Below are 27,847 nucleotides of genomic sequence, written 5' to 3'. Positions count from 1 at the left end.
TGTTTATAAAAAAAAAAAAAAAATACAGTACTTTTTATGACCATAGTCTATTTATAATTATCCATAAAATAGTTATACAAGACACGGTAGATAAAAATACTTATAGTTGACTTTTTTGTGTTAAAATTATCTTAATATTGACATAATTAAAAAGTATCAATTATAAACACATTAATACGTTTAAGCAATTTATTTTTTTGAAAAACGTTAAATGTTGAAATGAATGAGTAAAATTTAAAAGTGAAAAATGTGAATAGAATTACATTTTAATTTTTAATGATAGAAAATATATTTTTAAAAACTGATTAAGAAGAATTTTTCAAACGGAAACCATTAGTTCTCTTACTTACAACCATTAAATAGAACACTCACACAATTGGTTTGATAAAACACAAAAAAAAAAAAAAATAAAAATAAATTGGTATAATTTTAACATGCATTCACATCACGCGGAGTAAATAATAAAACAAATAGACTTAGTTATTTTTTTACACACTAGATATGGTTATTGATTCCATTTATTTGGAAATAAGTTACGTATTATATAATATAATATTATTTAGGGGCAAAATATTTAATGACTAGTAAGACTGGGATCAAAATAATTTTTTCACATACGCACCCACGATTTATAAAAGGAACAAATAATAATTCCAAATTTTAACAGCAATAAAAAGCATTTTATAAATTGTATATAATATAATACATATACACATAGCATCAACGATAATGGATTCTATTTGAGGATATAAATAAAATACTATAAAATATCTTCCGTTAATATACTATTTACAAATTTAGTAAAAAAAAATAAATAATTTTTAATAAAGTTACTAGGCAGTCAATTAATTATATATATATATGTATAAAAAAAAAAACAAATAATTGCAATAAAATTGGTGTATAATAGATGCGTAATGAATTAGGAATGCATACTATAAAATGTACTACTATGAAGCGGTTACGCCAGGGAGTTGTTCTTTGGCTGTTTCAGACTGTTGGCCGCTGATCATCGCTTCCACTTCAGGATATTGCATGCGCACAGAGTCAACAACATCTAACAAGTTTTTAGCATCCATAGCTAAAATATGGCCTGAAGACAACATTTCCCTGTAAAAAAAATAATTCAATTTGTATAATTGTTGTTATAATATTAACGAGATCCATTTATTAATACTTACTTGCTGTACAAATAATCGACAGCAGTATGGCAGTAATTTTGAGCAAGTTTCATGGCATTGACTAGCTCAGCCATGTCTTTGCTGAGAACTTTATGTGCCATTTCCACCTGAAGTAATATAAATATTTTCAATAGGTATGAATGGTGATTACTTATTTTAATTTACCTGTTTGTGAGCACTTTGAGGGAAATATGGTACCAGGCTATCAACACTTGTCAATAAAGCTCTGAGTTGGAGACCAACCTCCTTGACTAGTTCCAAATATCGATCAGTCTGATTTTGTTGAACCCCTGAAGTAATACAATACAATATAAGATTTATTTAAACACTTATACAAGGTTTATATTAATTATGCGAATAATGTTATTATATTAACCTTGTGAAAGGGTCATAACAGCTTTGACAACCAATGTCGTACACTCATATACTTTATCATTGCTTCTATCCAAATCGGCTGTTGGCGTGGGTTCGAGTTTCTGTAAGAATGATGCAAGGTATGAAAGTAAAATGTTAAAATATTGTTATATTTATTTAAAAACTAACTTTTATTACAACAACCCGTTCTTCTGTAGGTTTTGTTTTGGTGCTTCGATCTAGAGAAGAAGGAGGTGTCAATGATGATCTACCATCAATAGATTCATTGTCTGATGCACTGGCTACTAAAGATAGTCGCTTTTTCTATAATAATAACATAATGCACATTGAATATTAAAATACACATTTGAAAAAGCTTATGGAATATTAAGGTGGACATACTAAGTTTGTCTCTTCTTCGACCAGCCATAGGTTGTCCCTTTCTGACTCAATTTGTTGTTGTCTTAGCTTGCGTTCTAGCTGTTCTACTTCAGATAAGGGTTCATTGTCATATACACCGATAGAGTTGTTTACCAAATGCTTGGCCCCCTAAACATTAAAATATGAAAAACAGATTAATTATACTCACATAATATAAGTATTTACTCGTAAACTATTAAAGTCAGTGTTTATTTCTATGTAATTATATTTTTATCAACATAAACATGACACTATGGTATTATTGAGAAACATGCGTGAAATAGCATTTTATTAATCGGCTTGCAAAAAGCAGACATTTTTAGCAAAAATTAAACCAAACAGCGACAATATATTAAGCAGTGCTAGAGTATTAAAACAGTTATTAACAATGTACAAGACACAAAATTACAACAAATAGCTACTCACACGATCACACCAATATACCATTAACACAAATTATAGGCGCACATTGAATGGATATTTATTGGTGACATTATTTAAGTATTCGAATAGCCGGGGCATAAATTAAAATTTAATCACTTTTGTAATTTATCACCCAACTTATCTATAATAACGATTAGAGAAAAAAATCAATAGAGTAATTATTATTTTAAAACAGCGTTGGCCAAGGGGTGTAAAGCGTTAACTAAAACTAGGCACTTTAGTGGTTCTGCAACAATAAAATCGATGAAAATTTATAGCTATATCAAATGAAAAAAAAAACGGTAATCTCTTGAAATTTATTTAAAGACATAATGGCGGCAAGTTCTTGCACTCCTCCAAGTTATTACGGTAGAGGTTTTAAGCACACCCCCTGTATAAATCTTAATGTGCGCCTTCTATACAAAACCCACAAGCACATATATTATATAAGTACGTCACACGCGCACAACAGGCTGAACCTCATCATTATTCATTCCTCCACCGGTCACCGCTGTAGCAGCAGCAGCGGCAGCGGCACACGTGCCCAGACTGCCGTCTGAACATCGTCTGCTCTTGTCTGCCGAGTTCGGCGGTAGCGTTAGTAGCGAAGCCGCTCCCGAAGTAAAGTTCCTAGGCAACGTCTTGTTAGTGGACGGCTGGACGGCGACACAACCACCACCGCCGCCGTCCATCGGGATAAGTCCCACAGAGTCCATGCTCAGTATACTGTTCCCGGCCGAAATTGTTTTGTCGTCGTCGACGTCATTAAGGAAATCTACGGTTACCGTGTTGAATCCGGTTGCCGGGGTCGTGTACACGGACGGGTTGACGACGCCTCGCTGCTCGTTCTCCTTCAACAGGTGAGCGAGCACTTCGGCGTTCTGGGCAACTATGTACGTGGACACGGGTAGCTCCGCGGACTTGTTGTTGTGCAGGTCCACGCTCGGTTGACGGGAAGGTTTGGGTGGTGCCGACGGGTCGTCCAGAGAGCCGCTGGATCCTAAATCATGTCCATAATATAATATGGGTTTAAAAATAAAATACATTTTTTTTTTGGGGGGTGAGGTCGACGATCACACGCAGATATCCGCTGGGAAGTGATAAAAATATAAGTCAAAAAGTACTACATTTGTCAACCCTCCCGCCCTATATATCCCGTTCATAATGATGTCGTTGGTTTTATTCGATATTTCTTTTTACTGTTTTCACTCACCCCAAGACAGAGTGTGCACCCTGCGGTTTTCCCTCCGAAGCGTTTCCTTCTGCTGGTGTCTCTCTTCGATCAATATCTCACTGAAACAAAATAGACGAAATTCAATATTGACTGAAACTAAAACCACTTAGTCCAAATCGTTGTAGTATTGATTTTTTGTATGTGCATTGACGTACTTTAGCACTTCCTTTACGTCTCTGAACGTGGGCCTCTTACTGGGCTCGAACGACCAGCATTGTGACATGAGACTGTACAGCCTCGGGGGACACTTGGGCGGCAACGCTAGCCGCTCGCCATTTTCGATTTTGCCGATCACGTCGTTGTTCTTGATCCCCTGAAATGGCTTCACGCCCATCATCAATATTTCCCACATGCACACGCCGAACATCCAGACGTCACTAGCGGTGGTGAATCGCCGGAAGTTTATCGACTCGGGTGACATCCACTTAATTGGTAGTTTGCCCTTAGACGCCTTGTAGTAGCTTTGGTCTTGAACCCACCGCGATAAACCAAAGTCGGCCAGTTTTACACAGTGGTGTGACGACACTAATACGTTTCTGGCAGCGATGTCTCTACGAAAACAGTTTTTGTTCGTTTTAAATTAATTTATCATTGGTACGAATCAATTTAATTTGTACCAATGATAAATATTATATTTTCATTATGTATCTATTTGTTTAAGTTATATAATATATTTAATATATTAAACATTCTATAAATTCTAAATCTGAACCTAAAATCTAAATCATCCATAATATACTCAATTTTTTTACCTGTGAACAAACTTCTTAGATTCAAGATACGATAGAGCTGTGGAAAGTTGATACGAATATAGGATAAGAGTGGCTAAGTCTAAATGAGCCTGGTTGTTTTGTAAGTATGCCCGTAATTCGCCTAGCTTGGCCAATTCCATGACTATCCACACAGGCGGCGAACAACAAACTCCGATCAGTCGTATTATGTGTGGGTGATCAAACTGTTGCATAATGTCTGAAACGTATACAAAATTCATAGTATTAGGAAATGCGTGTAAATATTTCAATTATTTTTATACTATAAAATATATATAATAGGGTTCTATAGTTTTCGAGGTCAAGATATGTATAAGTATCTATAATGTACTTATAAATTGTTATTTAAAAGTTATAAGTAATTATATACTACAGGTGTAAATTGTATTAGGTGTAATAGTGGAGCAGTTGCCATCGTTGACAACTATAACTCAGCACCGAAAAAACGGTAGTTAAAAAGTTAACACTGGTTTGATTAAATATTTTGATTTGTGAAAGTTGTCAAAATCGTTAGTGAAAATAAAATTTAGATACGTCTGCTGATTATATGTTAATAAAGTAATAGTCATTGCGATTTGGCTGTAAACACTTACATGCTTCTTCTAAAAATTTATCTGTAGTTGCCATATCCGCATCAGGTTTACATGTTTTTATGGCCACTGCTACAGCGTTTCCTGGCTTATTTTTAGTTGAACGCATGTGACATGCTCCTTTATGCACATCGCCAAATTGACCTTCTCCAATGATTTCACCCAATTCAACCTGATCGCGATACAGCTCGTAATTACAATCTAAAATTTAACAATTAAAAATGATAGCAAGACAAAATATATTCTGAAGAAAGTACAAGCAAATATATCAACTGTGTTTTGAGATTTCTAGAATCCTAGTTTATAGCACCGTGGCATTATTTAATATATAAATTTTGTCAAATGGTAAACAAATAAATATAATTTTAACGAAATAATTTGAATGAAATTTGTTATCCAAAAGTTTTTTAAATTCAAACATAATACGTATAATACACTTAAAGAGAGAAAATGAAAAATGTTTAATGAAGATGCACCAACAATAAATTATTTAAAAATATTATGTTAGTATAAAGACCGAATTTTTTACCACTATCGTTATTTTATAACAGATTATTTAAGAACCTAATGTAACTAGTAATGATATATCTAAGTATATTTAATATATACGGAGAACAACTAAGTGGTTAAGTCAAAAATTATTTTTTTTAAATAAACATTTAATTGATATTTGATAAAACAAGAAAATCAATACTGGATAAAAATCTATACACACGTCAATATAATATACAAAATATAAAATAGCTTTATATAACCAAAATCCGTACTAGCAAGTGTCGAGTAATCGCCTTCTTCTTCGATCGGACCGTCGTCAGGATAATCGTCGGAAAACCTTGAGGGCACTTTGGCTTTGATTTTCCCTGAGTCTATAAACAAGAAGTCATTATCAATATGTAAACAAAAAAAATATCAAATGAAGTATAAATTATATATTTTATTGTCTAATATATTAATACGAGTATATAATAAATAATAATTAATTGATATTGATATTTTTTATTTTATTTTCGTTCATTTAACACAAACCTTTAGAATCGCACGGACAAGGAAAACGGTTCCATACGGCAGCTTGGAAATTAAATGTATAAGCACAGGTATATATAAATAAATATTACTTTAATGATGTTGGTGGTTATTTTATTGTAAATATTAAATTATTATTTTTTTATCCGTTGCTCACCTTTTTTATTCCACAACGAAATATTCGTTTTTCTCGCCAATTGACAGTAACCATCGATAAGATTGGCTAGGCTGTACATGTGCTCGAGCGTCGAACAGCTGAGCACTAGAGGATCAGCTGAGTCGGTTACTTGGAGCTGCACTAAGGTTTTGCGGTGTGTTTCACATTCTGACACCAGTGTCTGTATGTTTTCGATGTGAGCGAAATCCGCCATTTTGGTGGGCTAGAAATGGAAATTATAAAAAAATTATTAAATTACTGCAGCACGGTATATATTTAAACAAAAATATAATCTTACCGCCGATCCCTGGTTGTTAATGTAAGAAATTCCGTGTCGCGGTCCGATTACTAGATCTACCGGTATTGTCCAGCCAGACTGAAATAATTAAAAACACAACAATTGTGTTCACATGATAGTATTTTAATGGTTATATAGTTATATATTATACAGTCTATGTGGCTAAATAATTATGTGATAATAATGAGAGAAAAGAAACACAATAAGCTTTTTTTATTATTTCAACTTACTCCAATTGAACACTTGAACTGCTCTTCGTCGTACTTGTAGAACGTCCAAACGAGATTGAGAAATTGTAGCACACATTCTTTTTCTGGCGTTTGTAAAAGTTTTTTATACTGTTGCTGAATCATTTTTCGTAAATTCTTTGGTTTCATTGATTCCAGTATATAATATGGCAGGAATTTGTTAAGCCCAATCTGAGTGGACGGATAAAAAAACAACGATGAAGCATTTAAAGCAGTGATCTCAAACTCAAATTACCTACGGGCCATATATTTTTTCAAAAAAAATTCGGGGGCCAAATTTTAAGTGTCATTTTTATACTTATACACTAAAAACTAAAGACAAAATGAAGGCAAAGATACATAAAAAATCCATTTATCTAAATGTGACTTAATATATTACGAAATTACTTTTATTATAATTACTATTACCAAAAATATTTATAAAAATATAAACAAGGCAATTGTTTATATTTGACTTACTATTACTACAAAATTATCATTGAAAAAATATGATGAACATTAACTTTAAAAAAAATTTATAATTAAAATTTAAAAATAGCTTGAATATTTAATAATTTTTATTTTTGAGCTGCACTTGAAACTTGACATCTTTTCTTTTGTACCAAGCCGTGTCTATATTTGCGCAAGAATTTCTTGATGTCAAATGTAAAATAGATTGTAGTTTGACATTTGAAATTTGATTACGACTTTTTGATTTATTTAATTTTATGAGAGAAAATAATTGTTCACATAAATAAGAGCTACCAAACAAGGATAAAAAAATAACAATTTTAACAATTTTTTTTATATTTTTGTTCAAAATGTATTTTTATTGCGGGCCACATAGAAAGGGTACGCGGGCCGTATGTTTGAGACCTCTAATTTAAAGGGTTGAACGTCGGTATAATCATAATTGTATGGTCAATACGAAAAATGAGTATAATAATATTATAATTATAAACTCACTTCGCGTTCCAGATACTCCAAATTAGATTTCTTTTCCAACGACATTTGAGGAACTTCCCGGAAAAAGCATTTTATTTGTAAACAGCAGAGTTGCACAGCTATCTCCGTATCCACTCGGGTAGCCGGGTCGTTTTTTCTCAAATAATCGAACCGTACCTGAAATACGTGATTTACAACAATTAAAATATAGATAAATGATTAGATGTGTGCAATTATGATGATCGAGCGTAAAGCAATGGCTGGTTAAAAAGCTACCGAAGAAACAAAAAAAATCGAATTCAGCCGTTTTTGTCAAAAATTATTATACAATATACAATTGTTTAAATAAATTTAATTTAAAAATTGTAGCGCCATTTTACTAGATCGTATCATATAAGGTATTATCTTATCATCATTTATTAACAATATTGATTTTACTATTTGTCGTTTATGTTTTCGCTAAATTCTTGAAATTTTTTAACACCTATAATTCCATATCTTCATATAGGTACGTAGTTAAAGATTATTGTAGTGCACATCATCAAGTACCTACTACCAATACTACTTATACTAGTATTTTATTTTTAAAGCTATGACTTTACAAGTATTATGTATAGACAATATAATTATATTTATCGGTTTGCAAACCGTTATATCATTTCAAACACTATTTTTCACAAAAAAAAAATATTATAGCTAGGTAATAATACTTAAAAAACATGATTTATAGATTTAGTATAAACAATTTTACTTAAGAAGACGTCTTACACGCTGTTTTTGTCTTAGCAACTTACACTAAACCAAATTTGAGTTCAGCAGAATCTATTTTATGTTGTTTGAATTAATAATTAGTAGAGTAACTTTACTTATTATTCAACTTAAAGGTAAGAATATTATCAAGGGCATCACGTAGGCTTTTATTGATATATTAATTTTAAGTTGAGTTATAGCTATATAAAATATTAATACTTTAAAATGTTCACATTTTAAAATTAAAATATCAATAAAATCCTACCTAATGCCCCAGATAATATTATTATCTTTAAGTTTGATAATAGGTCAATTGACTAATATTAAAATTAACAGCATAAAATGGATTCTTTCGAACGAAAATTTGTTATATTATATGTAAGTAAGACGGAGATAACACATGCGGGTACGACGTCCTCTAACCTCTTAACGCAGTGACGGGTACTAACTTATACAGTTCCACGGTTTAGCAACACCTACGCAACCCAAGTGGATAGAAAATTACTATTATTACTACTAATTAACAATAAAAAAAAAAAAAATAAAAATGGTGTAATACAGTGAAATTACACACAAATGAAACAGTTATTTTTTGTATATACACACAACATAATAAAATGTAATAAAATATATAAAGTTGGATTCTACTCTTTTTTTCCAATAGTAACATTAACGCTATTTTATTTTGGCTGATATATATCATTTAAGTATCATAAATACTAATATTATGGCATATCAATAATGGTGTTTCCTGCAAACTAAATGAAATTAAAAATCATATTATTCCATGGTCCAATTAATTCTCTCTCGAGAAAAGGAGAAGTGGCCAAAAATCGACTTAGAATAGGCCATACCAAGGAAACACACATCTACCTAATGAAGAGACAATTTTAATCCCCCAATATGCATAACATGCAATTTTCCTTTAACGGTTAAACACATTTTAATCGAATGTAGGAAGAACGAACCACAATATCACAAGTACAATCTATCCCACCATTTGTTTGAAAATTTAAACTCCGGTATTGCAAACGTCTTCAAATTCATCAAAAATACAGATCTCCACTCAAAAATCTAGCATTATACTGATAATTTTTAATGTATTAACTTTAATTGTATATATATATATTTATTTATGTATGTATTTATTTTATTTTATGTACTTACATTCTAGTTGTTTTTTTTTTAAATGTGTTTTGTTTTTCTTTTCTCCAACCTAATTTAACAATACACCCCCTAACTTAAAAATAAAACTAAATATACTGTAGCCAATGGCCCTAGTTGCTGAGGCAGTTACTATAATAATAATAAAAAAAATAATAATGGTGTTTATAACTTATAAGTATATGCTAAACGCGACGAAAACAAGTTGCGAGCGAATCATTGACTTCTCGGTCGCCGCTGAAGGAGGAATACAATGTGTATTATATTTTAAACGCGCGTTTAGAGAAAATTGTACTAACTTGATCATAATAGAAGAAATACGTAAACCGATCTCGTTCATAAAGGTCCTCCATGTCATCGGGCGAGTATCGTACACGTAGCTCAAACCTCCATTCGGACATTGGATACTGTTCGTCATATTTGTTATAAATCTATTGCGGAAAAAAATAATATATTCATATTACATACACAATACACACGTATATTATGATTACATATTTAGTCATTTTACTATGATATATATTATGTATTTAGAATTGAGAGCCTAATTGATGTATTCGAATAATGTAGATGTTATAAAAATCTAATAAATAGACATCGTATATTTACAGAATGAACAATACCGTGTTACCCATTTCCTCATAAGGTTATTATTATAATTTTATAGTAACCTCAGACATTGTGCAATCCTGATGTAACCAGTGAACTTCGCCAGATAACGGATGGTACAGCTGCAATCCGTAAACGCCTTGATACTGAGGACACCCATTGGCCAAACGTCCAGTGACTAGAGATATGATACCCTTGAAAACAAAACATGAAAACAAAATCAAACGTCATTTAATCAATGTTTTGCTGTCCAAATCGTAATATTATATAGATTATAGAATAATGTAATATATTATAACAATAGCAAAAAATATCGCGGATAACAATTCGAATGTGTAAATATGTTATGAATATTATACAAGGGTGATTCATTTATAACCGTGAACGGCGTGAATGATATTGTTATGATCAGTATAAGTATATTAGTCTTCTTCTTAAAAAAAAAAAAAATGTTTTTATACATAATTAAAAGTATACTTCTATGAAAAAATCTATTTTTATTGATAATAACAACCAGTATGGTTTCAAGTGTTAATTCTAAAGCTCAAAATTATAATTGTTTTACAGTTTTAATATTCGATTCATATACAAAATAATTTTTAGAAAAAAACAATTGTTTGTTTAATAAAATTAAATGTATACGTTTTCACTAAAAATGAATAGATACACACACACTATTAATACTAACTATGTAAAAAAAAAATTATTTTTCCTTTTTATTTTTTTTGAAAAAAAAAATAATTATGTTATAATGAGTGTTTATACTGTTCAAATAATAATCACTTTGTTTATTATGTTTATAATATTTAAACACGCAATTGCGATTAATTATTGTAATAAATTGTTTTATTTATTTTACCTTGACATTGATGTTATCTATGAACTTTACGATATTGAATCCATTGTTGGGTAAATGCACTTTGATTGATCCCGTTTTGGCAGCTGGAGCCATTGCGGCTCCGCTGCCGCTTTCAGCCATTTCTGTTGACTTGGCCGACGGTTCCTCCACCGGCGTTCTGCTACCATGACTGGAAAAATAGGATTTATCATTTATACATATTATTATTATAACGAATTGTATAGTTTATAATATATGTTTATAAATACAATAAAATACAATATTGACGTTAATTGCATAAATCTTTTTAGAATTATGCAACTAAAATACGATTTTACCAACCATTGCCCTAAATTATACTATCGTATTATCGAAAAGAAATCCACAGGCTAGGTTTGGTATATGTAAATATAATATACATATTGGGGGATGGATTAACATATATATAATTATATTGTTATAATGATGTATGCTCTGATATTCTATTACTTAAATATCAATGTTTTATAAATAATATATATATATATATATATGAAAATATTTCAGGTACTACTTAGGTTATTATTAATAACGATAATAATAAATAAATGAATCATTATATACTAATTATTAATTTGAATATACGCCGGCGCATCATCATTTCGTGGAGTTGGTTTAGTGTGAAGGATAACGTAATACCTACTATAATCAGTATAATATATGAATACACTATATACATACTAATAAGGATTTTAATTTTGTCGTCAATTCATCGACACACATAGTTCAAAGGTCAACGTAATTACATTGGTATTATACGCTTATTATAACATATTATATTATGTTGTACGGATTTATCCCACGCGCGCGCCATGAAAACGCACATGCCTAATTTATTCTCGTCCAAAATAATATATATATATATATATACAGATGAAGTACACACGAAGGCAATCTAATACGTATACAAATACATGTGTATATATACATAATATAATATGTATGACATGCGTGTACTAACACGGAAAAGTAATCATCCTACCTACTCGTAAGATTCGAAAAACAGTTTATTACGCATAATATTATACGTGAAATATGGTCATGATACTATCATCATTATAATACGTTGTACGTTTAAAGTATTACAAACAAATTAATTTCTTATTACTATGATTTGTTTTTAATAAACATCATACGGTTATTATCTACAGCTTATAATACCATAATAGTTATTCATTATTTGTCGAAGGAATAAACTCGTAATAGAAAAATAAAATAAAGATGTCTACCACCAGGACCTCCAGAACTACCTATGCGATCAAACATTCATAGACGGAAATGTATTAATTTTGTACATTGACGATACTTATTGGCAAATGGTCAACCATGGATAGTTTAATATATGTAGTACATAATAATATAATGTCTTATAGTGCGTTTTATTTTTATAATATGCCAATAAGTAATAGCAGAAGCATCTCAATTCGTGTTTCAGTATACAAATCGAGTAAAGACCAAAAAATGATGCCGTCAGTGAAATCTGCAAACAAAACATGTAGGTAATGATGTGACGCATAAAAATTTTCAAATAATATATGAGTTAATATAAAGTGTAATTTATAGTAGCATTTTTTTTTAAACACGAATTTATCGAACAAAAAGAACAATAGTATATAAATATATATGGTGTGATTAAGATAATAGTTAAGAATATACAATTTGTGGATTTAATAACTAATAATAATAAAAAAAGTAATGTTAAAAAATATTGTCAGATGTATACATGATAACTCAATTTTTTGTTATCATAACAAAATAGATTGACTAACGGGAAAAACGGACTTTTTTCACATTCCAAATGCGTTAATCATTCGAATTGTAATGTAGCCAAGAGAACGTAAAAAAAACGTGCTGTCGTGCAGGTGTCGATAAAGCGAAGCATACCTACCTAAACTAGTAAAAATAATACATAGCGTGGGCAATGGCCTGCTTGTTTGCATAATATATAATATGTATAGAAAGCGAAGAAAGCGACAAATTGGCATTTTAATCTTATAGCTTTATCTAATTAAAAAATTCACCACGATTCTTCAATGCAGAATATCCACCCATGTCGGTGGTGTCGATATTAATCAAATTACGATTATTAAGAATCAATACCGTTATTTTTCTTGTTCTACTAATATCTATAATACAATATAATAAATGGAAATTAAGTTTCGAAGAGCTTCTGACGATAATTTGATCTAAGTCCCTACTCAAACCGCGATAACACGACAGATTACATTAAGTCGTTTAGTCGTCTGATATAAGACCAATCGTTATACATCATTGACATTATCAATCGTAGCTGTAGCACATTATGATTGCTTATGCGTTTATATGTTTATGAATAACAAAGATTTATACAGACGAGTCGAGCAATGGTCTTCAACATTATACAGAAGAAATTCACTAAGCAAGTTCACCCCCATTTTTTTCATTTAATAATGAATTTATTCAAATTATTATTCAAGGAATTTTTAAATAATATATACCTACCTCAAGTTTTCAAATTTTTGAGATTTTTGTACTATACAATTTAAGAAATAACATATGGAGATAAAAACTTTTGTTTTTCAAATGAGATACCCCTCCCTTCCACTTTATAGTATACATTTTTTAGAGGATAGCTTTTTTTGAAAATATTGATATATCTAAATAAAAATTCTAACGAACAGTTTTTCAGTTATTAAAATGTTTATACCAAGGATAATAGTCATTAAAAATAGTTTTATAAAAATATAAAATAAAGGGAATGCTGGATCTAGTGTATATTGTACTTGGACCATTATTTTTACAGATTATAAATTTTGTTATAGATTTACACTAATTGCCCACATTTTCAACTCGCCAAAAAGGACAATCCATATTTTTCAAACCCAGTATCATGGACTTATTATCCTATTCTTATTCCTTAGAATACATTAAGTTAAATAACTCAAAAACTACTCGGTCAGATTTTGAATTTTATACGTACAAATTTCCAGAACATTTTTCAGCTAAACAATTTACAGCAAAAAAGGGGAATTCTCATTTGAAAAATACAAAATTTGTATTTCTGGAAGACACCCCTAAATAGTATAAAAATTGTCAAGTATTTGGATGATAATTCTAAAAATCAGATATCGAATAACTGCATTGATGAAAAAAAAGGGGGTGATTGCGTTTGGTGAATCACATTACGAGTATGCATTGAAATGTTATGTGCGTGGACGCGATATACGCCCGCGACAACGTATACAATATAATGGACCGGACGAAACGACGCGATCCCCAAAGTGGTATTTCGCGAATGGAAACGTGGCGAACATGGAACGTACAATACGACGCATACTCGTTGGCGAACCGAACACCCGTCGCACGCACGGACATATAACTCGGTGCCGGTGTTCTCTCTCGTTTTTCCACCACGCACACACGACTTTCGAGATCTGGTTCTTACCACATTATAATAATATATAGGTACACGAGCGTGTGTGAACCATGAACGTCTCGCGGCTACGGCCAACATCTGCCGAACCATAATACATATATTATAATAATATGTCATCGCGGGAAGGTCTCGGCGAACACGCGGTAACGGAGGAAAAAATAAGTCGCCCACTCGGCGGGTGTCGCCGACGACGACGATCTACGGGCACACACCTTTTATGTCTTTCGAGGTCGACCGATCGCAAGACGATAATAATAATATATAATAATATTATAATATATGACATAAAATAATATAATGGCATAACGCAAATACCGTAAAAAGTATTATCTTTAAGCACCTGCAATAATGATTGGGCACCACTCGTAGAGTCGTCGCGATTGGACGCGTAGGACATACGAAATAAGCAATATAATATTATAAGACATATTATGTTGTATAAGAAAGCAAAACGACATATTATGATGACTTCAATAAATAATAACACAATATTAAAATATAATGCACTGATGGCGCGCTTTGTCGTCGTCGTACCTTAGCCGTTTGAAACGCCACGTGTGCGAAACGTTTGAGAATCCACCGTTGCTGCAGGTGGTCGTGGCCGCGGCGGCGGCCGGCGCCCGCTTTCGCACGGCCGCCGGTTCCGGAACGCATCTACCCACCACCGCGGCGGACCGGGACGACCCGCACGACGACCAAAATTTCGCGGCCAACTTCCGTCCGCTCGTCCTCAGACCGTCGCGGCGTTGCGACTCGGCCGTCGCGCCGCCGTGGTAACTGTGTGGCCGGGACTGCGACGGCAGTCTGGGGCGCCTTTCCACGTTCACCCGGTGCAGGTACGGCGACCGGCGGCCCGGCAGCACGCGATCAAGCGCGCCGGCTAACATCGTGACCGCTTCGGCGGCGGTGCGAGTCGCTGCTGCACAAGTGCACCACGGGCGCCGCGCGGACGGCGATCAGAACGCGAGGCGGAGGCGGCGTACGACTGCGTCGGCGGCAGAGGAGGAACCGTCGTCTTTTACCGCCGAACATATTATTTTTTCGTCGTCGTAGTCAGGTTTTTTCTTCCGGCCTTTGGTTTAGAGCGTTCACACACACAACACACGCGCAACGCTACTATATCGTGTTTATATATGTTATAATAATAATATTATGCTGATATGTTGTTATTATATTTTATGATTCTCGTGCATGCGCGAATGGGCGTCGGTTTTCATTATATTATTATAATATATTTTTTGGGTACGGCCGGGTTTTAAGCAATACGCGCGTAACTGACGCGACGCGTGCAACAACGCGGGACGAAACGGCAACCATATAATGTTGCTGCTGCTGTTGCGGCCGCAGGTGTGTCCCCGTTAACACCTTCGTTAACAAAAAATACGCAAATAAAAAATAATTTTATAATAACGTATGTATATAAGAGTATACATGAAAAACCTCCTAGCACTCAATAGGCACGTGTATATGCCAACGATGTATGTTTTACTTTCACAAAACGTATACGCATATAAGCAAATAGCAATATTATGTGTGTACCTATATATTATACATTTTATTTCACTAAAACGCATTCGAAAACATTTCCAATCGGCAGAGAATCCGTCCGTCGAGCAAAGTCGAATTTTGTAACAACCCCGTTGCAGTAAGATGTCAGTAACGACACATTTTATCATCACTAAATCCAAAACTATACATATATTATACAATACCCGTGTATTATAAATTATTATAATTTATAACGTATAACATATGCTATTATTGTGGTTACGGGTGGGCGCGGAGAAGTTACGCACGGCGGATGACACTTCACGCGAGGGTTTATTTAGAGGAGAGCAATAAAACCATTCGTTTCCTTATCCCCTTCTTCGGTATAGCGCAATTTATGTAAATACATCTTTTTTAAGTGTCATCGCATGTGCAGCAGCGCAGTATAAGATAAATCGGGCTAAATTTAGTTTAACCTGTCAACCGCAAAGGGACCAATGCCAAAAAAAGTGATTTTTTACTCCTTCAAACAACTTTACCGTCCTTAAATGGTGTATGAAAGTTTTTAGTTATTTTCGAAAATAAAAACCTAATTAAAACCATAAACAGTAATAAAAGAAGAAAAAAATCGTAGACGCGTATAATAAAGATATATAGTTGCGTCGGAGATTGTGAAAATACGAATTCCTACCGTGCCCTTGACAAATTGTAAACGCACAATGCTCAACAAGGTAAGACGTGGGATCGGCTTATTATCGGACAGTTATTACTAAAAATATTATTCGTTAGGTGTCCTAATAAAGTTATCCGAATATAATATTTTGTTGGTTTTTGGACGAACAATATACAATAAGAGATATTCATATTTTGTTTAACGTTTCAATTTCTCGAATGTCAGTCGACAACACTATTAAATTAACGTACCGTGTAATGGAATAGGCGTATTAAGGTGTACTATATTATTAAATATGGTCACGACACATTTGTCTTGGCGATATATAGTCTTAGACATTAAATATCTATTTGATTTTAAGAAAGGTATGCTAATCGCTTTTAACGAGTACACACGCATTAAAGAAAAGTAATTTAAACATTTTAAACTCGAAATCATTAATGCAAACCATAAATGTAGTTTAAATCAAATGATAATTTAGTGTTCGTTGAAAACAAAACGATCAGGCCTGCGGGATAGTATTAAGAATTTGAATATAGTTTTTATGAAGGCATATTTAGTATTTTCTACAGATTGGAATTCGTCGATAACGTTTCGTGAATTATATTATACTTATAGATAAAATTGTTTTTAACCCGAAAAAGTTGCACACACAATTAAACAGTTTATTTATTCATGTATGATCAACAGCGAAAAGGAGATTACTTTTATTGGACATAAGTATTGAATATGATATTACCTATTTGATATTTTTGAATACTTGAATAATAAATAATATAATTTGAACTAAATTAGGTATATTGGTAAGTTAATATGGTGGTACTATGAAATGGTTAATTTTTGGAAGCCATTAATCTTGACATCTTAATCTGACCGTTAAATGCAACGAGATTAAATCAGTGAAAAATTAAATAAACTAAATTTTCGTTTAACTATACGTTTACGTTATATATATAATAAATAGGATCCGGATTGTATTTAAAGCAGTAATTTTTGTGAGTTGAAACGTAAAAACCGCTTTACGTAAAATCGTTACTTATATGCAATAAAAGTTTACTTTTTGTAACGAACATGTATATTTAAATCATAATTAAAATTGAAAAAAATCATTAAGTCATCCATAATACAATTCAACATTCGATTCTAATGATTAGAAGATTACTCAAATTCTGATTCATTGTAAAAATTTGAAGTTTTACTGAAATTTTAATATAGTGAGACACTGAACTCCATAATAAAAAAGAAACGAACAATTTCGTCATCACAGATAATAACTTTCACAATCATATACACAGATGATAAATCTCGAATAAATGAATAGGTACCTTTCGTATATACGCTACTGATTGTTTATTGGTTTAAGATGAACAAATTTGGAGATATAATAAGTCGTTTGGTGACATGTTATTATCATACATTTAACAATCACTAAATAAAATTTAAGGTATTATAAAAGGTGGGAATAACTATGGATCATTGTATATTAAAATAATATATTATGTTAGTACCTACATTAAATTAAATTTAGATATCGTTTTTTTTTATAGGTTTTGGAATTATATTTTTAACCTAATCCGCTCAATTAAATATTATCATTTTTTTTTTTTATATGAAAATAATTATACATAATTCAATTGTGTGTACAACTATTGAATAACTATAAAATATCAAGAAACGAAATAAAAATCATTCCTATTAAATTATTTACCCTATTATAGTTACACACATAGCCAGTAATCACTAAAAAATAAATATATATTTTACTTGCTCACAAACTTGACTAGGTTATAAAAATAAAGATATAAATCGGTTCTTAAAAGTTTACGAGCGAAATTTAAATATATAATGAAATAATATATATATTAATAATCGTTTCAGATTTATTCACACATAATATTATACTTTAAATTAAAGATCACTAATCACGAACGAAATACGTAACAGCGGCACAGACACAACCGAGCGCGGGAATCCAATGCAGCAGTTTACTAATAACCGGTAAATACTGACTAGTGACTGGAGCTGGATTAAAATTAATACGAGAAGACCCCATATGCGTTGACTTGGACTCCTTCCAGTCTGAATAAACACAGTATTGTGAGTAATTCAAGGTTTTCGTGGTGCTATCTGGTATTTAAACAACACAAAGACGACCCATTAAATTATTAATCGGCACAAGACGACGTTATAAACACATTAAAATATTGGTCCGATAAAATATTATAATGTAGTAATATAAAAAACAATTGGCAGCACAATTATAAGCTCTATTTTTTAGTTTATCTTATCGTCAGCGTTAATTAAATTAAGATAACCACTCCCGACATTTTTTCCTTTACATTTACATAACTCATAAAAATCAAATTGACGTTTTTGATTATATGCGCATTACATTGCTCGCGCATTTCGGTTCATATAGTTGAATGACTTCGATTAACTTTTTAAATGGTTTCAGCTTAACATATTACGAGTTGAGGAAAATATAAGAATTTTATTACTTTTTAATGAATATTTATTTAATAAAAATAAATACTATATATTTGTCATTTCTAGATCAAGTTTACAGATATTCCTTAAATTCATTAGTTGCTTTCGATAGCAATTTATTTAAATTGGAGAATAGAAGAACTATTATTTTAATTTGGAAACATATAGGTATGTTAATAAAAAAATTTAATTCTACAGAAAATTCTGTTACACAAAGTATCCGATAGGATAAAATTTAAATCAAGTTCATTCAGATAAAAACTTAAAAGTGTATTTTGGTCTATTCTAACATATCGTCAGAATCAGAACACACAGAACTGAAGTGTCCCTTAACTTTACCAATGACCAATTATTTTTAAAAGGATTCAATTTTTGTTAAATTAATTTTTCTGGTAGATTTTACCAACACCTACTAAAATGTAACTTCATGTACCAAACAAATAATCATATAGGTATACTCATCATATTCGATTCTATAGTTTGTTTACTAAATTCAAGATGATTTGTGAGTATACTGTTTATTGCATCGTAAAAAACCAATAGAATAAAATAATAATATAATATAATATAATATAATATTAACTATTAGAATATTCAAAGACGTAAATAAAATAATCGATAATTATTTGTAATTTTTTTATATTCAAGTTTTAGACGGGACTTATTAGATTTTGATAACTAAAAACTAAACCACTTAAAGAATAAATTTCTGATTTTTTTGTCTGAGTAATTTTAATGTAGGTAATTCAAATTGGTTTTGTAAAAATCATGTCCAACGTACAATTTTCATGGTGTTTTTTTTTTGTTAAAATATAAAAATAAATTGTCTTTAAGTGCAAATTAATCATACCTAATATGCATAATAAAAGCTTAGAGAAAATATTTATTATAAGTGAAGCAAAAATTTTTTATTTCTGACTAATTTTTACCATTCTTGCTTATACTTACGTGAAAAATGCATTAGGCTTACCTAACATACATTATTTTAGTAATACAATACTGTGCATACTTTTATATACTTTATTATTTATATGTTTTAGGTTTTCAGTATTTTTAATCATTTTTGATTTTGAATTGTATTTTAAACTGCAGTTTTACACATTATTTCAAATGCTTTGTTAAACTTTCATAGTACAATAAATCCAAAACTTTAATAATTATTAATAAATGATTATCATACGATTTATTTAGATTTATTGAATGGACAGTTAGCTAGGAAGTGACCAAGAAATTTTAGGTGTGTATATATTACATAAGTATCGACAGTTAAAACTACTAGCTTACTTATTATTATTATTTTTGGACTTTGTTATTTATTATCTAAGTATAATGAAGTTGTTTGTTATTCAAACTGAATAATATAAAAAGAATATTGTTTGTCAAACTACATTTTTGATCCAAGGAATTATTTAAAATGTTAAGACACCAGGATTATAAGTACTAAGACATGATATGTTCAGCTACTTTTAAGAATGGAATGATACTAATGATAGTGAAAATTAAAATGTTTGAATATAATTTAATTTCAGAAATTTGTAAATTTTTATAAGATACATTTAAAAATATTTTTATACAAAGTAAATAGGTAATAGAACATTAATACCTAATTTAACTTCTAAAAGTTCAAAACTAATGTAATATATTTAAATAATAATTATTTTAAATGTCTAAGAGCAATTTTATATTTAAGACTACTTACTTGGGTAATGTAAAAACCAGTTTTATTGTATATACATTTTACAACTTTAGTATAATTAAAACTATGAAATATGAAGGTAAATATTACATAATTCAACCCAAAACGATCTATATTATCTGTATAATTAGAACATATACAAATAATGATCGTAAAAATATTGTCGTAATTTAAATAAATCTGACAGTTCCAAGTTAAAGAAATAGGAACTTAGTAATATATTTACTTAATAGATGGTATTTATATTTAATAAGTTAATACCATAGTTCATTTATTGTTAAAAAACAGTCATAGATACACCGTAACATAGGTAAAATAGGTGCCACCTCTTAATAACATAATTGTCTTATTAAAGGTATAATTAAGTTTATAATGAAGATAATTAAAATAAAATATTATTTATTTTATCTATTTAATGCATTTTGTCATACCATTTCTGTGGTGATTCTTGAAACAGTTACTTGTGTCATTTTTGGTAGTTTAGGTGTAATTATTTGTTTTATCATATCATGCTAAAAAGTAAACTTGTACTTTGTAGATAATTTACCATTGTTCAATAAAAATCAATACCAAAAATATAATAAATACAGTGTATTCAAAAAGCCATACAACTATAGAAGTATTAGTATTATACTTAAGGAAATATTATACAATGCGGTAATTTAATAAATATTATAATGTTATGCTTTAAAATATTATATTTAAAAAAATATAGTAATTAAATTTAACTTAAATTATTGATAAGGTATTGAATTATGAGTCAAATTTTATTTATAAGATTTATTCATAGAAGTTTATCAAAGATATGAACTAGGTAAAGTATCTTTGTTTTTCTATTTTATATATATTTGTAAATTATAATAAAAAATATAGACAATGATTTTTATACCATTATAATGTTGGTAAAATAAAACACATTTTGAAACACAAAAGAATAATGAACATTTAGCAGATGTGCTAGAACGCAGATGTTCAAAATATGATGTCATAAAGTTAATCAAAAAAATTTAATTTATAAAACATTACATATAGGATGTTTGATTTGGAGTTATTTTTTAGTGTTAACTAAATAGTGTAAGTATACAATAAATTTACCATAATAAAATCATTATTATATTATCTAATATAACAGTATCCACCTACCTACTGCGTAAAATACTTTATGAATTTATAAACGTTACACAAACTGGTTTGGATGATAATTAGATTGATGTTAAACTTGATATTAAATAATAATATGGTAATGATGTATAAATAAAAATACAATTTCTTTTATGTCTAAAACTTAATCTTCATAACATGGAAATAAATATTAGAATTTAAACAATGGTCATTATTGATTACCTGATGTATGGACGTGTAGGTATTTAATATTATTAAGAATATTCTCTTTGGGTAATGACAATTTCACATAACCAATTAATATATAAAAAATAATACTAATGTATTTAAGAAGGTCAATGTTTGTATTTTATTGAGAAAAAGGTATTAATAATAATGGTGACATTTAAAATTTTTTTTTTTTTCATAATAAAATATGTAACTTTGTAGTTCAATACAGCTTATTAAAAAACAATAGTAGAGAAAAATCTAATTTGCTAATGTCTAATAGTCTATAATCAACTCACTTGAAACTCCATGACTTCTTAATTATATGCTTCAACAGGATGTTCTTTTTAGGCAGGAAGTACCGCCACCATTTGTTCGCAATTCTTTGACTACAGATAAATTACAACAATATTGAAATTTAGTGCAATAAAATATACATATTTCGATGCAATATTATCAGTATAATATTATATTGGTTTGTACATGGGGCATAAATCGAGTATTGGACTTGGACCACTACAATAGTAAAACACAACAACTACAGTGAACATTGTAGCTTGTAGGACGAATAAATATGGGCATGGGGCCAACAACTTACCTTATATACACGTTGAACGGTGCAAACTGCGTTGTTTTCGAAAAACCAAAATGTTTATACCCAGTATTAGTTTGCTTGTAATACAAATGTAAGACGAAAAATAACTCGGAAGTTTATAACTCTGACGTCGGTAACATTAATAGCAGTACGAAAACCGTGAGCTATGTTTGGTCGTGCGATGACGTTACGGTAACAGGACGGTGGAAAAACGATTGAAGAGAATCGGACAGCGACGGTGGAGTCGTAAAAAACCGTTTTCCGTTCCCGTCTAGCACCGCGTCAGCACATCAGAAAAAATTTCCCGTGCGTTTGTTATTATTATTCATATATTGCAAAACGCTTTATTATCACCACAACAAAAATACGATATTATTCATTAATGATTTTTTTTTGCAGTATCTGATAAGCAGGTTGTCCGCCCGGCCAGAAGAAAAACGACGTTGGAGACGCGACCGGGAGTCATCGACCCGCGTATGATGGTGCCACCTGTCGGCTGGCCACGGAACCGCGTGCGAGTTTAAAACGCCTAAGCAGTAAACTGCGAACTAATCGCGTTTTTTAAATTTAAACTCCGTACGGACGACGACGTGTTATACAATATGCGGAACACGACATTTTCACGGTCAAGAATACCGTCGTCGATCATCGTTTTTTAGAGAAAATCAAAAGAGACGTAACTGCTGGATTGCCGGTCCGACCAACAGATAGCGCTCGCGTCGCCGACTGCGGAACGATGTTATCACACGCGCGCGGTGCCGTTATCGCGTTCGCTCCGCTGGCCACACTGCTCGGCGGGCACGAGTGATTCAATATCGTTTCAATCGTTCGAGTACCGAATATTGTTATTATTCGCGTACGCGGTATGCCTCCCGTGCGCTACGTGTTTTCTGTTTACTCTTGCGTTATTCCCCTATTCCACGCATCGCGTTCCCCTAGTGTGTAGTGTACCCATGTAGTTACACCGTGCTTACAGCATTATAATCTCCTCCTGTCCTCTCCGCTTGCCGTACGTATTATATTATATTTTTTCTTCTTGTCACTTTGCCGGGTCATGCACCTCGTATCGTCGTTTTCAGCACGTTGATCGACACCGCACCGCATCGGTTCGTCACTCGTTGGCCGCGAATTTTTTTTTTTCAACGCGCCGATAACGATATAACAGGCATCCGTGCCTCCGGTCCATCGGCTTAGCCTACCGCGGTCACCTAGGCCGCCGGTTACTACCTCGCAGCCAGCGCCTCGACCGCTTCCGCCGGTACGTTAGCGCACCGCCCGCTGACGTTCCGCGTCCGTGATCGTCGAAACGCAAAATTTGCATCAGTGCCGTGTCTTCTCTGCGCCGTGGCCGTCTCGCCACCGTCAAGTATATACGACGGATGGTAGGGCCGTGCAATAACTGACTGTTGCCTCCAAATCGCAGATTTTTTTCAAATTTTTTTTTTTTTGTTTTCATACGAAATCTAAATCATTTTGAAATCAGCTAGGATTTTCGCTACGAGTGCCGTACGGTTCATGTAGCTACAGCCGATGCCGACCTGAGTGTACTGTGGGTTGGCCGTAGACGGGTCGGTTACCGCTTGCGGCCGATGAGTTGTTCGAAAGCCGACAGTCATGGATTTTGATTCGGACCAGAGCCTCAAGGATTGGGCAAAGGATAAACCGCTCAGCATACTCCAGTTGGACCCAGCTGACCGGGCTGTACTCCGCATAGCCGGTAAGTGAATTTATTTTTCATTTTATATGGTACAATATTACTCACTATTGACCATGAGTACACTATTAAGGCTATACAATATAGATTTTAATAAATATTAGATTGATTAAGATGGTAGAATGATTATTTATGATAAAGGTTAATTGAGTTTTACCCTAGATCATTGGTCATTCCATTCAACCCATACTCTTGATTTGTTTGCTCATGTTAAAGCACATCATTCTGTTATTAAGTTAGTTAAGTTTGTGTGGTGGCAATTGCTTTTACCTAGTATATAGTATTTATTGCAACCAAATGAAGCATTCATTTATATGATGTGTGTGGTTATAAGTTTTGTTATCATTTATAGAATAATTATGTGATTTAACATTAACACTCAAGTTTGTTACTACTTATGTGACATTATTATGGTATACAACATACTATAGAGTGTAGATATTTCAAGTATTATATTATTTTAAATAATATACCTATGGTTTTGACAATATTATGATCAGTGATCAAAATAATGTTTTCTAAATTGGATATGATGTATATACAGAATTTAGACACCATGTCAACATTGTTAATAAAATAAAAAAGGGTAACATTAAGCTGTTAAATTATCTATTTGGTACCTAGTTGTTATTATTATTGATATTTTAGATTTATGACTTGGCCTAGATGTTTTTGACCTCGGTACGGATTAACCCTACTACTGGTGGTGCTAGTGAGTACCTATGCCCATGCAGTCATAACCTTTTTGTGGTGATTACAGCAGTATAATAATAATATTATATAGTATTATATTGTGGTGGAAAAGTCGTCGACTCTCGATCACGATAAAATAAAAATTAAACGTTCAATGACTCGTTTGCGATTTTTTTTTTTATGCTGCTACATTTGTATACGTTGACAGGCCGGTCGGGTAGAAAGAAAAAAGAATCTTTCATTGTTATTATTATACTATTTTTTTTTTTTTGAACTCATTCGACCGGTTCGCTTGCGGACCATTTTCGTACATTGTATACAATACATAAATATAATAATATATACAATATTATAATGCCGATAACGTCTTATCATCGTCTATCCGTCGTGGCGTGTCGGCAGCACACGTGTGCTGCTGCATAATAACAACAACAATAATAACATCGGAAACGATATTAGTGAAGGGGTCCGCTGGCCCAGTGAACTACAATTATTATTATTAATATAATATTTATCATTGATCGATGACGATGACGGCGCGAAAACGTATCATATCATAATATATACAACACGGTCGATTGTGATAAATGATGTACACGCGCGCAAGCGTTAATTTGCATATTTCCGCGGCGGCATTGTGATCGAGAGGTTACGTGCGATCTGTGCGTGGGCGTGCGTATTACTATTATTATTATTACTATTTTTTTTTAACGCTACCGCCGTAGACGCCGCGACGTCTCGACCTTGTCCGACAGCCGACCGTCCGTCGCTGCCAGACACGTTCCACAACGTGTGTGTGTACGAGATCTGAGACCATCCGCCACCGTTTGCCAGTCGTTTACAATGCTCACCTCTGATCTCGTACGCCCCGAGGGCTCGCGCGGATCAGGTTTTCGGGACAGTTAGTCCGTTAGTCGGAGACACACCGTCCGGTTACGAGAACGTCGGCTACAGCTGCTGCAGCCGCCGCATTCGATTACCATCATCGGGTGGTCGTCGTTATTTCCGATGCACAATAGATAGCCTGCTATTCACGCATAATATTATTATAATACGACACCGCGTTTCCGTCAGCGTTTGCAGTCCGTTACGTCGCGAATAACATAATGCATTTTATTGGATTTTGACGGACCGGAAATCCGTGATGATCATTTCCGTCGCTCGAGATGAGTTTTTGATCGGACTCGCTATACAGACGTGTTATCGCCATCTATTATACCCGGGTGGTATATATATATATATATAGTGATAGTAGGGCGGTCGTATAATGACATACCTAGGTGAAATAATAATACTATAATAACGGTTAAGAATAAGCACCCGAGAACCCGACGCACGTCATCGTCGTGTTCCGTTACGGTTTTGTGTACGACTTTCTGCGCACTGCAATATAGGGTCTTTATTTTTTTAAACCATTTGATTCGAATTTAATTTCGCGTTTTAAAATCGCATTAACTGCACCTGTAATTTTTACGCTATACATGACAATAAGAACATCATAAACGCTTTATCGCCGCGCCGACCTTCCAACCTCGTACGTCTCTCGATGTTGTAGAGTACACTATGTACAAAGTAGTGGGTGGTTACCCTACGCGTCTATCGTTTTATCGGTACTTAGCGGGTATATATGTATAAATTTATAATGATATAATATATAGATTTGTAATTGTGGTGAGTCGTTTTGGTCAAGTCAACCATATATATTGTACACTTTCGTAAGTAGGTAGGGACGAATGGGCGTTTGCCAGATTTTATTGTCCATTCAATCGTCAGTGTAATTTGAAAGTGCGTTAAAAAATACTAAATCTGTATATAACGCTCGTTAATCGATGATTCCGATGAGACGCCGAACGCATTTCTTATACTGTGTTTGGTGCTTAGGTATACAGTTCTGATTAAAATATTGATTATATGGATACTTGCGATAATAATAGTCATTTAATTTTTTTTAACGACTTTACCATACATAAATGGGTAACATAAACTATTATTAGAGCTACCATATGATTTAATAATATATACAGTTTATGTTTAAATAATAATTTCAACATTTTGATAATAACTGCCGTACGAGTTAAAACCATATACAAATATCGAGTAGGTATTGAAGATTTTTTGTTGGGCTAGTAGCCAGCTAGTGTGAATGCTGCTGATTGCTGGTACGTCGCGTTTTCAGCTTCCCGAACGGGCATGACATTAAACTTTCAGCGAGAGGTATACGTCATCTATTTTCGTCTCGGGTTCATGAATTGGCCGCTCTTCTTTGTACACTCGTATCATTTATGTTTCTTGGTTTGACGCTTTCTATTGTCTAAATATTTTTAATGAATTTTATGATGGATGGCATAAATTATAACGATAATTTATTTTAAGACAAAGACTGTTTTTACTCAATTCTATTGCATTTGAATACATTTGTTGATTTTAAGTATCAATTAAAATTAGGTAAAATCTTAAAGTTAAATTATTTTTGCACGGTATCGTCTGTATCTAATACAAATTAAGTATACCTATTGAACTATATGTGCTAGATAAAAACAGATAACTCTCAAAGTTATATGTACATCTGTTGTAGTAGGTAGTTTTAAGATACTATCTGCTATTAAATTAAAAAAACAACTAATTTTTTCAAAGCTTTGTAAAGCAATTTAAATAATAAATAATAAATTACATGCGCTTAAGATGATTTAAGTACAATATTTAAATAAAAATAATTTATGTAATTACTAAGATTT

The 27,847-nt window shown here is 32.0% G+C and overlaps 2 protein-coding genes across 9 annotated transcripts in view; one reads left to right on the top strand and one right to left on the bottom strand.

The window, feature by feature from the left end:
- Positions 1 to 211: 211 nt before the first annotated feature.
- Positions 212 to 23,073, bottom strand: LOC113554034 (focal adhesion kinase 1). 5 transcript variants are annotated; one of them, XM_026957688.1, is made up of 22 exons: positions 18,363 to 18,593; positions 14,972 to 15,802; positions 11,005 to 11,173; positions 10,208 to 10,339; positions 9,836 to 9,967; positions 7,644 to 7,799; positions 6,681 to 6,869; positions 6,451 to 6,528; positions 6,153 to 6,375; positions 5,999 to 6,040; positions 5,740 to 5,838; positions 4,976 to 5,173; positions 4,365 to 4,581; positions 3,768 to 4,163; positions 3,592 to 3,671; positions 2,858 to 3,378; positions 1,938 to 2,084; positions 1,725 to 1,859; positions 1,558 to 1,657; positions 1,347 to 1,471; positions 1,182 to 1,288; positions 212 to 1,110 (listed from the first exon to the last, which is right to left on the bottom strand). In XM_026957688.1, the coding sequence occupies exons 2-22, from the start codon at positions 15,322 to 15,324 to the stop codon at positions 951 to 953; spliced, it is 3,759 nt and encodes a 1,252-aa protein (XP_026813489.1). In that variant the 5' UTR covers positions 15,325 to 15,802; positions 18,363 to 18,593; the 3' UTR covers positions 212 to 950. The 5 variants fall into 5 exon arrangements, with proteins under 5 accessions (XP_026813489.1, XP_026813498.1, XP_026813525.1 ...); XM_026957724.1 differs by lacking the exons at positions 14,972 to 15,802; positions 18,363 to 18,593 and adding exons at positions 22,410 to 22,499; positions 22,709 to 23,073 and having other exon boundaries at positions 213 to 1,110; XM_026957716.1 differs by having other exon boundaries at positions 213 to 1,110; positions 3,164 to 3,378; positions 18,363 to 18,590.
- Positions 23,074 to 24,163: 1,090 nt separating this feature from the next.
- Positions 24,164 to 27,847, top strand: part of LOC113550476 (dystonin) — a 74,359-nt gene continuing 70,675 nt past the window's right edge. The window contains exon 1 of one of the 4 annotated variants that reach the window (XM_026952325.1): positions 24,164 to 24,422. In XM_026952325.1, the coding sequence (XP_026808126.1) occupies positions 24,320 to 24,422 (103 nt within the window). In that variant the 5' untranslated portion in view covers positions 24,164 to 24,319. The remainder of the gene's footprint in view (positions 24,423 to 27,847) is intronic. The other 3 variants (XM_026952329.1, XM_026952337.1, XM_026952338.1) reach the window with 3 other exon arrangements.

This window comes from Rhopalosiphum maidis, chromosome 1, assembly GCF_003676215.2.
Source record: "Rhopalosiphum maidis isolate BTI-1 chromosome 1, ASM367621v3, whole genome shotgun sequence".
Classification (NCBI taxonomy): domain Eukaryota; kingdom Metazoa; phylum Arthropoda; class Insecta; order Hemiptera; family Aphididae; genus Rhopalosiphum; species Rhopalosiphum maidis.
The sequence above is the reverse complement of the archived record's forward strand: the minus strand, read 5'-3'. Positions and strand labels throughout refer to the sequence as shown.